Source organism: Mus musculus, chromosome 6 (assembly GCF_000001635.26).
Source record: "Mus musculus strain C57BL/6J chromosome 6, GRCm38.p6 C57BL/6J".
NCBI lineage: Eukaryota > Metazoa > Chordata > Mammalia > Rodentia > Muridae > Mus > Mus musculus.
In genome coordinates, this window is record NC_000072.6 from 123801985 (window position 1) to 123816663 (window position 14679).

Below are 14679 nucleotides of genomic sequence, written 5' to 3' on the forward strand. Positions count from 1 at the left end.
TGCAAGTAGTGAACTAACCTCAAACTGATTATTGATCTTTATAGTAATGAATATCATGTGAGAATTTTTTTTTTGAGGGCGGTTGACCCCTTTTTGTCATCTCCTCTTTATCTGGCTTCTTTAGATTCAATTGAATATTTTTTATTCTACCTTTTCTCATAGAATATCAGTTATACTTAAAAAATTTTTGTGGTTTTCTAATATGTTCAAGACATATTACAAATACTGCTTAACAGCAATGCTGACACATTCAGCAACCCTTCTGCTTTCTCTTTCCTATGTGTTTTAACAGTGCTATTAAACGTCTCATTTATCTAAAGTCATAGCTATGTCTTACTGTATTAACTTTGTAGTATTATAGCCTACTAGGAAAATAAACTAAATCCAGTGCTCAATTTTACTACGGTATTCTTCATTTTTATTTTGTGTCTATGTCAGTTTAATTTTATAGCTTATAAAATTTTCCTTTTCTATGAAAGTTTCCTTTAACATTGCTACAATGCTGGAATCTGAACAAAATTTTATTCCTGCATAATTTTATCTCAGATCATATTCATTTGTCCTTCAGTTAGGAGAATATAGGAGAATATAGGAGAAAATAGGAGAATTTTGCTAAGTCAATCTTTTTTGTTTGTTTTTGTTTTTGTTTTTTGTTTTTTGTTTTTTGTTTTTTGTTTTTTATTTTTTTGAGACAGGGTTTCTCTGTATAACCCTGGCTGTCCTGGAACTCACTTTGTAGACCAGGCTGGCCTCGAAATCAGAAATCTGCCTGGCTCTGCCTCCCGAGTGCTGGGATAAAAGGCGTGCGCCACCATGCCCGGTTTGCTAAGTCAATCTTAAAAGTAAATCATCCCACTCTTTAAGGAAAGGATATGTTTAACTTATTTCTTCAGAGAACTGTTTTTTTTTTTTTTTGCTCTTTTAAATTTAAATTATAAGGTTAGATGTCATTGTTTTTATATCCATCGAATATGGTCTATTACAAAAATTTATTTGACAACTACATTCAAGCATACAAATACACAATACATTCTGTTCACACATATTTTCCTCCCTCCCTCATCTCTGTCCATCCTCATAGACTCTCCAGTCTCCCACCATGTCCCTATCATACATTTGTCTTTCACTTGGCTTTTTCTTTCATGGACTTATAACCCACCATGCCTTCCACGTGGGCATAAGTATGCAGCTATCCAATGGGGTAGCAAGAACGCAAAAGTGCTTCTTTTGTTTTTATTATTACATATTTTCTTCAATTACATTTCCAATGCTATCACAAGTCCCCACACCCTCCCCCCCTCCTCACTCCCCTACCCACCCATTCCCATTTTTTTGGCCCTGGCGTTCCCCTGTACTGGGGCATATAAAGTTTGCGTGTCCAATGGGCCTCTCTTTCCAGTGATGGCCGACTAGGTCATCTTTTGATACATATGCAGCTAGAGTCAAGAGCTTATATGGAACCAAGGGCAATGATCATAGTCTTTGGGTTTTGGGGGGGCTTCCTAACTGCCACAGTAATTTTTATATATAATAATCTGTAATACCTTTGTTTAAGTTCTTTTTAAATTGTGTTTTCTCTCTCACTAGTTCAAACTTGTGCTTTATGTGTGACCCCTTCATATATCTTCAAGTTTGGATAACTTACCCCACTATATTCTCTCTGATCCCATCCTTTTTTCATCTCTCTATTATGTGATTCTCTACAATTCTATACCACATGTGGTCTGCTATTCTTTCCTTCATTAGTTACAACTTTCATATTTTAAAATCTGAATTTTTTATTTGAATTTTCTCAAGTAATTAATAGTTGTGAAAAATTGTGTTTATTCTGAAAAACTATTTTTTGCAAAAATTTAAAAACACCTCATTTTAATTTTTCCTACTTTTCACCAAAATCAGAATCTGGTGTCCAGAATCCTCCTTACATCACTGAGTGATTGAGAAAAGTTCAGTTTTCAAATTTGAATAGTGTTGATAGTGTTGGTAAATACCACATGACTATGCTAACCTCTACATATTGACCTACTGCTAGCATGTATTAGCCTTATGATAAATAAATGGAACAATAATGAAAGCTGCGGGGACATACAGTTAGCAAATGAGAGGGCAATTGAAGTAACCAGCTGCATCTCAGTGACTATTACTGCAAATTCTGACAATTATTTTCTCTTTTAGCTCCATCCATTCTTACAAAACAGCCAACTTGGGAGAAGCTCCAATGAGAAGAACGTTGTGAACAAGGAAGTTTCAGCAACCAAGCTTGACATCTTTAATTACCAGTCTCTGCAGAGTGGTACCAAAGCTCAAGTGAAAGTTGGCGAGTTTGTCTTTGAATCTCACAGTGTTCAGCATCTTTCCCTAAATGACAAGCTCATAACTTGGGGTGAACACCACAATCAGGTGAGATTTGTTGAAGTCAAAACTATATGCTGTTCTCAGAGTAGAATTCCTCAGAAAGCAGGGTTAAAAGGACAGATGAGTGCCATCATGCTGCAAGTACTCTCACTTTGTCCTTTCCCATGCTTAATACCAGAATTTTCTGCCTACAGAATCACTGTAAGAATTACAGGTTCATTTTGGATTAATTCTTCAGATAGTTTATTCGTTGAAATGATCATACACACCCATGGTCTACCAGAAAGAAAAACAAGAAAACATACTGGGCAGTTGTCTGGATGTGTTGTAGAGGTTAAGGCTTAGTGGAAGTAACAACCTTTAGTCGATACATAAAGATGTGTGGACAAAACCAGGCTCTGCAAACTAGTATTTATAAATATAACATTTATTTTCATTGAGTTAATTGCCTCTTTCTACATCATCAATGTGTGTGTTGGTCTGTCTGTCTCTGATTTTCCTTTCCTTTCCTTCCCTTTCCTTCCCTTTCCTTCCCTTCCCTTCCCTTCCCTTCCCTTCCCTTCCCTTCCCTTCCCTTCCCTTCCCTTCCCTTTCCTTTCCTTTCCTTTCCTTTCCTTTCCTTTCCTTTCCTTTCCTTTCCTTTCCTTTCCTTTCTGGCTCAGGAAGAGTTAACTGACTCTGAGCCTCTTGTGTGAGTAGCATGAGAGCCCTGAGTCAATGACTTAAGAGCCCAAGTAAATAGGTTTTTTTTTTCTCCCTTAATCCCCACTTGCTGTCATCCTGAATCAATTTCAAGGAATCATCAGCTTTTGGCCTGAGAATAGCAAAACCATGTTCATTGCCAAAGGCATCAGCTTCTACACTTAGAATAGCAAGATTAAGTTAAATAGTAAGAAACTATCAGATTCTAGGTCCTAGAACAGTAAGAGAGTGTTAATGGCCAGTGGTCTTCTTCTTTTGTCCTTTATCTGGCAATGTGTCCCACCACAGTTCCTGACTGTAGAAGCCAGAGCCCCACCAAATTGCCTTTCTTATTTGTCTGTTCCAATGAGAGTTTGGTGTATCCTACTTCGACTCATTCTGTCAAATCTTTCTCTGGTTTGTCACTTTCTCTGCCCCTCAATTAGAAGTTACTTTCAAACATGAGTTCTTTGTTCTAAAACTAAATTTACCTTCTTCAATTGGGATTAAGGATGTATTCTAGGGTTGAATCTTATCACAACTAGAAACAGATTTTCTCAGTAGATAACACAATCTTAGTGTTCACAATGTGATTAAATATCCTGTGACAGGTATTTCTGGACTGAATGTAAAACTATATGCACATTCGTATCCTTATTTTTGGCACTGTTCACCATGAAAATCTCTTTGATGTGATGTGATAAAAAAGATGTAATATATAGTAATGGTGAACATTTTGGCTTTCAAGAGACGTGGTAAAATTTTTCCAATGGAAAACCCTTTGTACATCAACCACACCAAAGCAGGTCTTGTGTTCAGGAGTAGTTGGGCAGCACAAGAAGGGAATCTACAATATTTATATATACACATTTATTTAGTCACAGTTTGGTGAGTTTTGTTTTGTTTTGTTTTGCTTTGCTTTGTTTTTCTTTTCCGTGATTTTGTATTTTATTTTCTATGTTTTGGATAATTTGTTGTGTTTTGGTGATTTTAGTTTGTTTTTGAAAAAGAAGTTTGGGAAGTTTAAGAGAGGGAGAGGACCTGGACAGACATAGGGGAGGGGATGGACATGATCAAAATATATGCAAACTTTAAAATTGTATTAAATATATAATGAAATACATTATATAAAAATAAAAACAACAGAACAATGAAATAAAATAAAGCAACAGCTCAAGAGAGAGAGAGAGAGAAAGAACATTAGTGATGGAAAGTAAGAAAGGGACAGACACATTGGACTCACACTTACGAAAGCATGGCAGTTCTTGCTTGTTATAGCACATGGATGTCTTCCTGAAATTTACCATCTGGATGCTAATACTGAATGCCATACATTGATTGCCTTCCCTACTCTCATGTCTCCTATACAGTCTCCTTTATCTGCTTGTAGTCAAAGTTGTCCACTTGGATTTAGGAAAACATCTGTTGAAGGGAAACCATTTTGTTGTTTTGATTGTGCCCCATGTCCAGATGGAGAGATTGCAAATGAAACAGGTATTTATAAGATGATTCTGAATGTGGAAATTTGTAGGAATAGTTCTGAATGTTGAAATTTCTAGAAAAGGTTCTGTACCTTGAAATGTCTAGAAATGGTTCTGAATGTGAATATGATGCACCACAACATAGGGATGAGTAACACAACACCTGAAAGCACGGCTATATTTATGTAGCCAACTCTCAATACTTTAAAACAATTTCTTGCTGGGTGAGGTTGCAAAGCTTTTTGTCCCAACTCTCAGTATATGGATCTCTGAGTTTGAGGTGATCTTAATCCATAGAGTGAGTTGTAGGACAGATAGGGGTGAACAGAGAAACCCTGTCTTGAAAAACAAAACAAAAACCCAACAAAAATCGTGATTTTTAACCCAGTCATTTTTGTTAGTGTTGTTTGTTTATCTGTTTGCTTTATTTGCTATGCTGCCTAGATTGGTATCAAACTCCTAGGCTCCAGCAATCATCCAGGCTTAGCATCCTGGGTGACTAAGACCACAAGAGGGTACTCCTGGATCTGGCCCTGCTTCGTCTTCTGCACCTATGGACTAAGTTTAGATTATTTTCTTTGCAACCCTGCTTTTCACTAATGATTCTATTACATCTGTAGCAGTATTAATTTGTAAAGTTAGCACTCTCTGTATACTGTAAACAGTTAGTGCTCTCTGTATACCCTAAACTTTCAGATGCATTGTAAAGCATGATCTTATTTCATGCTTCCAATAAATACTAATATAACCAATATTTTTTAAAATGAAATTAAACTTCAGAGAAACAACGTAAGTTGCTATGATCATACAACCTAGAGAGAGCTGAGACAAAATACAGACTTTTCAAGTGAGAAGAACTCCTATCAGTGTGACATTGATGGCAGACACACCATCACCAAGTCCTTTTTATTTATAATTTAAAAAAAATTGTATTGATTCTTTGTGGAATTCACATCATACACCCCAATCTCACTCATAGTTTCCATCACCTTTTGTCCATGCTCTACCCTTGCAAACTCTGCCTGCCAGCCAACCCCCCCCCCCACAAAAAAAAAGTTTGGTTGTGGAAGCTGAAATGTACCACAGTGAGTCCCACAGCATTCCTTGATGTCCAAACTTCTTTGCTTGTCAATGTTCATTGCAGTGACTTGTTGGTGTGCTCTGAGCCTCTGGCTGCAGCAACTCTATCAGTACTGGAACATCACTGGGACTCCTCTCAGATATCTTGTTGTCCAGTATCATGAGTTCATATAGTTTTGTATATGTAGGACCAGACCCTTCATGTACTCCAGCAGTTTATAGTAGGGTAGAGGTGGGAATGAACAAAATTAAGCACTGAATCTGGGCCTGAAAATTATTTGAGGTTCTAGCCCACCAGCTTTCCTGTTTCATGCCCTGTGGTCTGCTTAACAGCAACTCCCAAGGCTAGCTCCCTGTTCAGGCCCAATCGTACCATCCAGGTGGTTATCTTGGTCTTCCTCATCTGGATTATGTCCTTCAGTCCCAGAAAGAGTTCTTCTAAATGCTGGCTTATTCCTGATCCTAGGAGCCATTGAGACCTCATTAGCACTGTGCTGGTGGTCTCTCAACCTCTCTTTTTTTCGATGTTAGGCTATTAATCCTAGTTCAGAACACTGAAGGTAGCCACGCCTCTCCTCTCTGCCACATCCTGATGCAGAAGTGACACAGCAGTCACACTTTCATCCCTTCTACGAGCACGCCCTGCTCTTTACTCGATGAAATTCAAATACCAACATTTTCTCAGAGAAACAATACATTGATAGATAACAAGACAAGAAAATATGGCTACCTCATACTATTTACGAATATAATCTCTTTAAAATACCTTTAGTTTTACCTAATATGATGTGGGGATCTTTCCCTCTTTACCCCATAACAGCAGTGTTTTCTGTGCCATCAACAGAAGGCTTGGTGTTTCCAAGAATATGTAACTGAATCTCTTTTTCTTCATAGTGTTAGATATACCAAGTATTGAAGTATATTATCCTTGAACTTCAGTACTTATACATTTCAAAATCTGGAACAATAATTTTTGTGCTATGCCTTAAAATATTAATTTTGAAAAAACAGGCTGCAATTTATGCATGTGTATGCTTACTGATAATCAGGAGTCTAATTGGGTAATATAATTCCAGTTTACTAATTAATTCTGAGAAAATTATTTCTATCATCATCATGTATTTAACACATTTTTGTGCTAGGAATAGAAACTAAAGCCATATATATGCAAGGCATGTGCTCTAGACTCAGCTGTATCTACAGATCATGCAATTATCACCATAAAAATGTTTCTTACATGAACTGAATTTAATCAGGCTCACCATACACCTTTTCAAATACATTCAAGTCTGGGTTCTACAATCCACTGGCTTTTCAGTGGCTGCTAATACTTCATTATATGCTTTTTAGAATATTGCATCTATTCTCCTGTAGGAGTTCAACCAGTTTTATTTCCTATGTATCATTTTTTCTTCAAACTGCCAATGCCTAGCTACTGATATCAAATGTTATATTCTTGGAAATCAAAGGGGAGAATGAGTAGGACATATAGCCAAGCAAACAGACTTTGAAGTATGACCTTGAATAAACCACTATCCCTGAAAACAATCTATGCATAGCATTGAGAAACCTGGTTTGAATTGCTCTTTGGAAGAGAAATTAAGAGTATAGAATGATCAATACTTTACTGGTAGTTTTAGAAATATTTTTGCATATATAAACTCATAACAGAACATGCAATTGTTTTCCTCCCTTTTCTCTTCTCTTATTTTCTTTTCTTTTCTTTTCTTTTCTTTTCTTTTTTTTTCTTTTCTTCTCCTTTCCTTTCCTTTTGAGAGAAGGCCTCACTGTAAAATCTGTCTGGCCTGACCAGGAATGTGTGTAGACCAGGCTGGCAGGTAACCCTCCTGAGTGTTAGAATTTCAAGTGTGAAGTATGATGCCTTGCCGTAATGATTTTTGCAATTAAAGATGGGTTCTATGCAACTGTCTTTCAGAGTGAATGAAGTATAAGCTTCATGAATGAGACTTCCCATTCTACTGCATTTGTCTTAAATATTCAAAGACTTACCTTCACCTGTGTCTTTTTAATTTTATTTTTGTAATATTTCCCCCCATAGGTTTTAGATGTAATTTTTAAATTTTTTTCTTTTTGTCTTCAATTTTTCATATTTTATATATGTATTTATTTATTTACACACCAGATTTTATTCCTAACCAAGGTCTACCATCTAACTGTTCCACATCCCATACCTCCTCCATCCCTCTTGTCTCTAAGAAGATGTCTTCACCACCTACCACCCACACAGGCTCACCGGAAACTCCCTGGGGCCTGCAGTCTGCTTAGGATTAGGTGTATCTTCTCTGACTAAACCCAGACCCGGCTATCCTCTGCTGCATGAATTGAGGGCCTCATATTAGTTGGTGTATGATGCCTTGTTGGTGGTCCAGGGTTTGAGAGATATCTGGGGTCCAAGTTAGTTGAGACTTTTAGTTTTCCTACATGGTCACCTTCCTCCTCAGCTTCTTCCAATCTTTCCCCAATTTAAACACTTAGGTTAGCAGCTTCTGTCCATTGGTTGGTGCATATATCTGCCATGGACTGGACTCAGTCAGATCCTCAATCAGCAGGAGACTGGTACTGGTGGGCAGGGAGTCAGCGAAAAAGTGACAAACAGACATGAACACAAGGGTGTGTTGTATCTGAATGTAATTTCTCAAAGTAAGCATCAGGCTTATATTACAGAAGGAGACATGACCTTTACAACAAAACAGAGGAATGCATACATAAAAGCTAACAGGAACCAACTGGGATAAAAATCAATGTTAACAACTGGGATCAAAAGTAGCCCCACCTAAGGTTAGCTTAATCTTAGAAGCCAGGGGCAAGGGCTTCATGCCTTTGCCATAGTTCCAATTCTAGTCTATTGTGTAGTCTACCTTACCCCTAGGCCATTGTAAATTCCTGTGTATGGGAGTGATTCAGCTATCCATTGTTCTAAATTCCTTCTTAGACCACAACCTTCCTTCTTCCTAGGTCATTATAAATTCCTGTGTGTGGAAGTGACTCTGATTTTATTCTAGGTATACTATGTAGACTAGCCCTGAGTTTACAAGCTCTATTCTAGTAGAATGTAATGCCTGATTTCTATCACTGTCTAAGAACACTGGAGGCATTTTCGTCTGAATGAGTAACATTCTTAGAAAGATCAAAGCTGAAGGTTGGCTCAACAATTTCCTAAGATATTGGAACACTAGTGAAGGCTAGTCTAACTTAGCTTGTCAAAATCAATTCTTAGAGGCACTTATAATAAAACAATATTGAAGGAAAGCACACAGATCCGTTCACTGATTAAAGCAAGGACAGATTTGGAGCATTTTTTATAGGATGCTACCATTCCAGGAGACTAAGTTTCCATAAACTTTTTGCCTCGGAACTGCATCCAAGCTTTTGGGCCTGTCAAGCTAGTCACTACTGGAGTGGGTGTGGCATATATCTATATCTGACTCTTTCAGCTGTTAGTTGGGTCTTACTAAATATTTCTATAAAAATATAGGAAACTTAGGTAAATTAAATATATGTAATTAATATTTATTGAAAATTAAGTGCAAAATTATTTTTCCATTAATAGTATCTAATCAGAGTTCAGTCCAGGATATTAAGGAACTCAACCAAAACAAGTATTGTTTATCCTAAGAAAAACTATTCACATAAAATGTATTTCCTTCAACATTATTACTAGAAAAATAATATATCTTTTGATAAAAACTGAAAATGAATGAATCAAAAGAAAATACCATAATTCCTAAACATAGATGTCAGTGAATGTTAGGAAGTTATAGTTACTTAGTGTTTCTCTCAGAGGCCTGCTATTACAGTCAGTTCTCTCTTGGAGGTAGATGAGGTAGTAAAGAGTTGGTTGGTTGTTGGGGGAGAGCAAGGATTGATTTTAAGAGATATTTAGGGTTGCTTTACAACACTAAAACATATTCTTGTCTTATGTCTAAGTTACTTTGCAGGGCTAGCTGGCATGTGTCTCTCAGTTCCTCCTGAGTGCAGAAATTGCAGGCTCTGGTATTTTGCACCTCATAGTAAAATAGAAGGGGATTAAGTAAAGCAGCCTTTGTTCTTTTTTTTTTATTGGATATTTTCTTCATTTACATTTCAAATGCTATCCCAAAAGTCCCCTATACCCTCTCCCCCCCCCCCCCGCCCTGCTACCCACTAACTCCCTACCCACTAACTCCCACTTCTTGGCCCTGGCATTCCCCTGTACTGGGGCATGTAAAGTTTGCTAGACCAAGGGTCCTCTCTTCCTTATGATGGCCAACTAGGACATCTTCTGCTACATATGCAACTAGAGACACGAGTTCTGGGGGTACTGGTTAGTTCATATTGTTGTTTCACCTATAGGGTTGCAGACCCCTTCAGCTCTTGGGTATTTTCTCTAGCTCCTACATTGGGGGCCCTGTGTTCCATCCTATAGATGATTGTAAGCATCCACTTCTGTATTTGCCAGACACTGGCAAAGCCTCACAGGAGACAGCTATCAAAGGGTCCTTTCAGAAAATCCTGCTGGCATATACAATAACATCCAGTGGAAAAAAGACAGCATTTTCAACAAATGGTGCTGGTACAACTGGCACTTATCGTATAGAAGAATGCAAATTGATCCATTCTTATCTCCGTGTACAAAGCTCAAGTCTAAGTGGATCAAAGACCTCCACATAAAACCAGAGACACTGAAATTTATAAAGGAGAAAGTGGGGAAAACTCTTGAAGATATGGGCACAGGGGAAAAATTCCTAAACAAAACAGCAATGGCCTGTACTGTAAGATCAAGAATCGACAAATGGAACCTCATAAAATTGCAAAGCTTCTATAGGGCAAAAGATACTGTCAATAAGACAAAAGGGCCACCAACAGGTTGGGAAAGAATTTTTACCAATCCTAAATCTGACAGGGGACTAGTATCCAATATATACAAAGAGCTCAAGAAGCTGAACTCAAGAAATTCAAATAACCCCATTAAAAAAGCAGGGTACAGGGCTAAACAAAGAATTCTCAACTGAGGAATACTGAAGGGCTGAGAAGCACTTGAAAAAATCTTCAACATCCTTAATCATCAGGGAAATGCAAATAAAAACAACTCTGAGATTCTACCTTACACCAGCCAGAATGGCTAGAATCAAAAATTCAGGTGACAGCAGATGCTGGCGAGGATGAGGAGAAAGAGGACCATTCCTCCATTGCTTGTGGGATTGCAAACTGGTCCAAACATTCTGGAAATCAGTCTCGCAATTCTTCAGAAAACTGGACATAGTACTACCGGTAGATCCAGCAATACCTCTCCTGGGCATATACTCAGAAGATGTTCCACTGGTAATAAGGACACATGCTCTACTATGTTCATAGAAGCCCTACTTATAATAGCCAGAAGCTGGAAAGAACCCAGATGTCCTTCAGCAGAGGAATGAATACAGAAAATGTGGTGCATTTACACAATGGAGTACTACTCAGCTATTAAAAACAATGAATTTATGAAATTCTTGGGCAAATGGATGTATCTGGAGGATATCATCCTGAGTGAGGTCACCCAATCACAAAAGAAGTCACTTGATATGCACTCGCTGATAAGTGGATATTAGCCCAGAAACCTAGAATACCCAAGATACAACTTCCAAAACACAAGAAAATCAAGAAGGAAGACCAACACATGGATACTCCAAACGTAGCCTTTGTTCTTATATCTGTAGGAACATGGAGGCTGGAACTCCTAGCCTGCTAGTAAATGACTCAGGAAGAAAAAGGGACACTCTGAAAAGTGATTTTAATTTTTATTCCTAAGTTTTTCTTCAAAAAATTCTCTCCTCCAAAGATTCTCTCTTCAAAAAGTTCTTCCTAATTTCTAAATTCCCTTTTAATTTCCAAGTTCCCCTTTAGTTTCTAAGTTATTCTACTCTGCTGCCCTACTCTATCCTGTCTTGCTCTCCTACTTTGATGTAATAATGGCCTCCAAGGTATTCATTCCTAAGTTTTGCAGTGTTTCTAGGGGAATAGATTGCTGGATTTTTTCAAGCTAGTCCTGTTTTACAGAAGTTCACTAAAAGTACAAGCATAAATTCAAATCATCATTTCAATGAGAAATTTACAACAGGGATTATATGTATATATACATATATGTATACATGATATATATGTATATATGTATATATATATATATATATATATATCCATTTAAATGCAACCTATATTACTTGTCATTAACACTATAGGTTCATTGAAATTTAAAATCCATAATTTTGTGACTACATTATCATTGAATGTTTGTATAGATAAACCTAGTCAATGTTTTATTTTTTGTCTTTGTATCTACACTAAATCATTCGTTCCCTTTTCATGAAATTTGGTTAATTGATTTACAGCTTCTTAAAATATGTTATAAGTTGTAGATGCCTGCTCTCTGTCTCAGAATCTATTTAGTGGTGATAGTTGAACACTGGCAGAGAGGACTTTATAGTAGTCCTATTGTATGTGGCTTAATAATTACTATTAAAATTTAGGGATTCTTACAGGATCATCATTAAGAATTAATGAATCATCAATCTATCTATAAAGAATCACTAAAAGAGAGGACATCTTTGTTAATCTGCAGAAATCTCTCCAAAATGGCAAATGTATGGTGATGTGTGTATGTTTGTGCATGTATGTGTGTGTATGTGTATATCTGTCTGTGTGCCAGTCTGTAAGTTGGTCTGTTTGTGTCAGTGGTATCTGTGTCAATGTTTATATGTGTGTGTCTGTATGTCTTTATGGTTGTGTGTGTGCATAAAACAGGAAAAGCAGAGATTTCCCTGCTATGTAATTCCTTCAGTCTTACCTGGTAGGGTAAATCCACGTTGATTTGAAAATCCACAGTGAAACCATCTCAAAAGGTTACCTGATAGAGTTTAGCTTCTCCTAGATGTCTCCTGGTACCTCTCATGATAACAAACAAGAGCTCTCAGGGATAAGAGCACCAAGGATCACTGTAGTAGAGAAGTCAAAGAGGTCTTAAGAGCCACAGAAAGGATATCTGTAAGGAAGGAGAATTAGTCAGAAATGACAGGGTTCATGAGCACCTAAACTCACAGAGGCAAGTACCAGATCAAACCAGATCAAGCCAGACAAAATCCCAGCATGGATGGGGAACAGGATTACAAACTCTGACTCCTAGCTAGAAGCTAGTATCCACACATTGCTGATGGAAAGAGAGAGATAGTTTTTTCTTTGTTTGATTTCAAATGTGCTACTGCCCATGTCAAGGTAGATGGCCCTATATTGATATGTATACAGGCAGCATTAAGTGAACCCAGTGGGGGAAAAAAGAAAATAAAGTTGGGAGAAAAAATTGTTGGAGCAACAGAGACTAAGAATACCAGGTGGAAGAAATTGGTGGTAGACTTGATCAAAACTCATGATATGAATATATGATGATCTAAAGTAATAAACAATTTTAATAAACAAAGGAAACATAAAGGAAAATAGTAAAAGCTTCAAAATGAACTTTCTTTGTCTTTCATAAGAAGTCAAAAATAATTTTCATGTTGTGATTTCCAGTCAAGATCATTTCTACATTTCTGATTTTCTCTTTTCTGATTGAAGTCCACTCACTTCTGAACATATTATGGAAAAGGGATATGTGTATTTTTCTCTCAGGAAAAAAATTAACTTATTCATTTTTGTTTTTCAATATTATGGTACAGTGAATATACATAGGGATATTTCCTTGAGAATTCAATAATTGCTCTGGCAAGATATACATCTCAAAGATATATCTGGAAATTGACTAGTAGGATGTAATAAAACAATTTGTCTCATTTTCAGATATGGATCAATGTATCAAGTGTCCTGAAGATCAGTATCCGAATAAACAGAGGAATCAGTGTCTTCCTAAAATTATGGTATTTTTGTCCCATGAAGATACTCTGGGAGCTGTTTTGGTCTCCTTGGCCATTAGTTTATCTGCCTTTTCAGCCATGATTTTAGGATTATTTGTCTGCTATCGGGACACATCCATTGTCAGAGCAAATAACAGAAATCTCAGTTATCTCCTCCTAATTTCTCTAATGTTTTGTTTCTTTTGCTCATTAATATTCATTGGCCAACCTAGCACAGTCACTTGTGTCTTGAGACAAATGATTTTTGGGGTTGTATTTTCTGTTGCTGTGTCTGCTATCTTGGCAAAGACCTTTATTGTGGTTGTAGCCTTCAAAGCCATCAAACCAGGAAGCAGATTACAAATGTGGATGGTGATGCGACTCTCAAATGTTATAGTCTGCTGTGGTTCCATCATTCAAGTGTGCATCTGTGCAGTCTGGCTGGGAACATACCCACCTTTCCCTGATGTTGACATGCACTCAGAATTTGGTCACATCATCCTCTGTTGTAATGAGGGGTCCACTCTTGCCTTCTATTGTGTTCTGGGCTACTTGGGCTTTCTGGCCAGTCTCAGCTTGCTTATTGCTTTTCTGGTGAGAAGGTTACCTGACAGTTTCAATGAGGCAAAAACAATCACATTCAGCATGCTGGTTTTCTGCAGTGTGTGGATTTCTTTCATACCCACTTACCTGAGCTCCACAGGCAAAACCATGGTGGCTGTGGAAATTTTTTCCATTCTGGCTTCCAGTGCTGGCTTACTGGGATGTATGTTTCTTCCCAAATGCTATGTGATTCTACTGAGGTCAGCTGACCTTTCGAGAAAGAAGTTCTTTAAATGACTTCCCTCTTAAGACAGGAATTTATTGAGATTTGTGTAAAATGAACCATGTTGGAATATTCAAAGGAGTAGGGTGTAGTCAATGCATTTCACCAAACAATGGCTTCTGCAGTTTAATCATCTTCCAGGCTATCCTTGTAGTCAACTAGACACAATGAACTAAGCCATCAAAGTTTAGATCATTGCCAACTAGAAGTGACTTTTGATGTGTCTACTAGATGTTTCTTCAAATCATAGCTTTTTCATTTTTTAAACAGAAGATAACATGAGAGAGAAAGATTAAGTTTAAGAATGAGAGTACATCATTTGGGTTGAAACAAAAGTAAAAGATGTTTAAGACATGTGATTCTTCTCTGTTAGTCATATGCAGGGTCATTAATTTCA

The 14679-nt window shown here is 37.2% G+C and overlaps 1 protein-coding gene and 1 pseudogene across 1 annotated transcript in view; one reads left to right on the forward strand and one right to left on the reverse strand.

The window, feature by feature from the left end:
• Vmn2r24 (vomeronasal 2, receptor 24) overlaps positions 1-14296 on the forward strand; it is a 37310-nt gene extending 23014 nt beyond the window's left edge. Inside the window, exons 4-6 of the mRNA NM_001104639.1 lie at positions 2176-2400; positions 4407-4530; positions 13404-14296. Coding sequence (NP_001098109.1) covers positions 2176-2400; positions 4407-4530; positions 13404-14296 — 1242 coding nt within the window. The remainder of the gene's footprint in view (positions 1-2175; positions 2401-4406; positions 4531-13403) is intronic.
• Positions 6121-6237, reverse strand: Gm23079 (annotated as a pseudogene).
• Positions 14297-14679: the final 383 nt, after the last annotated feature.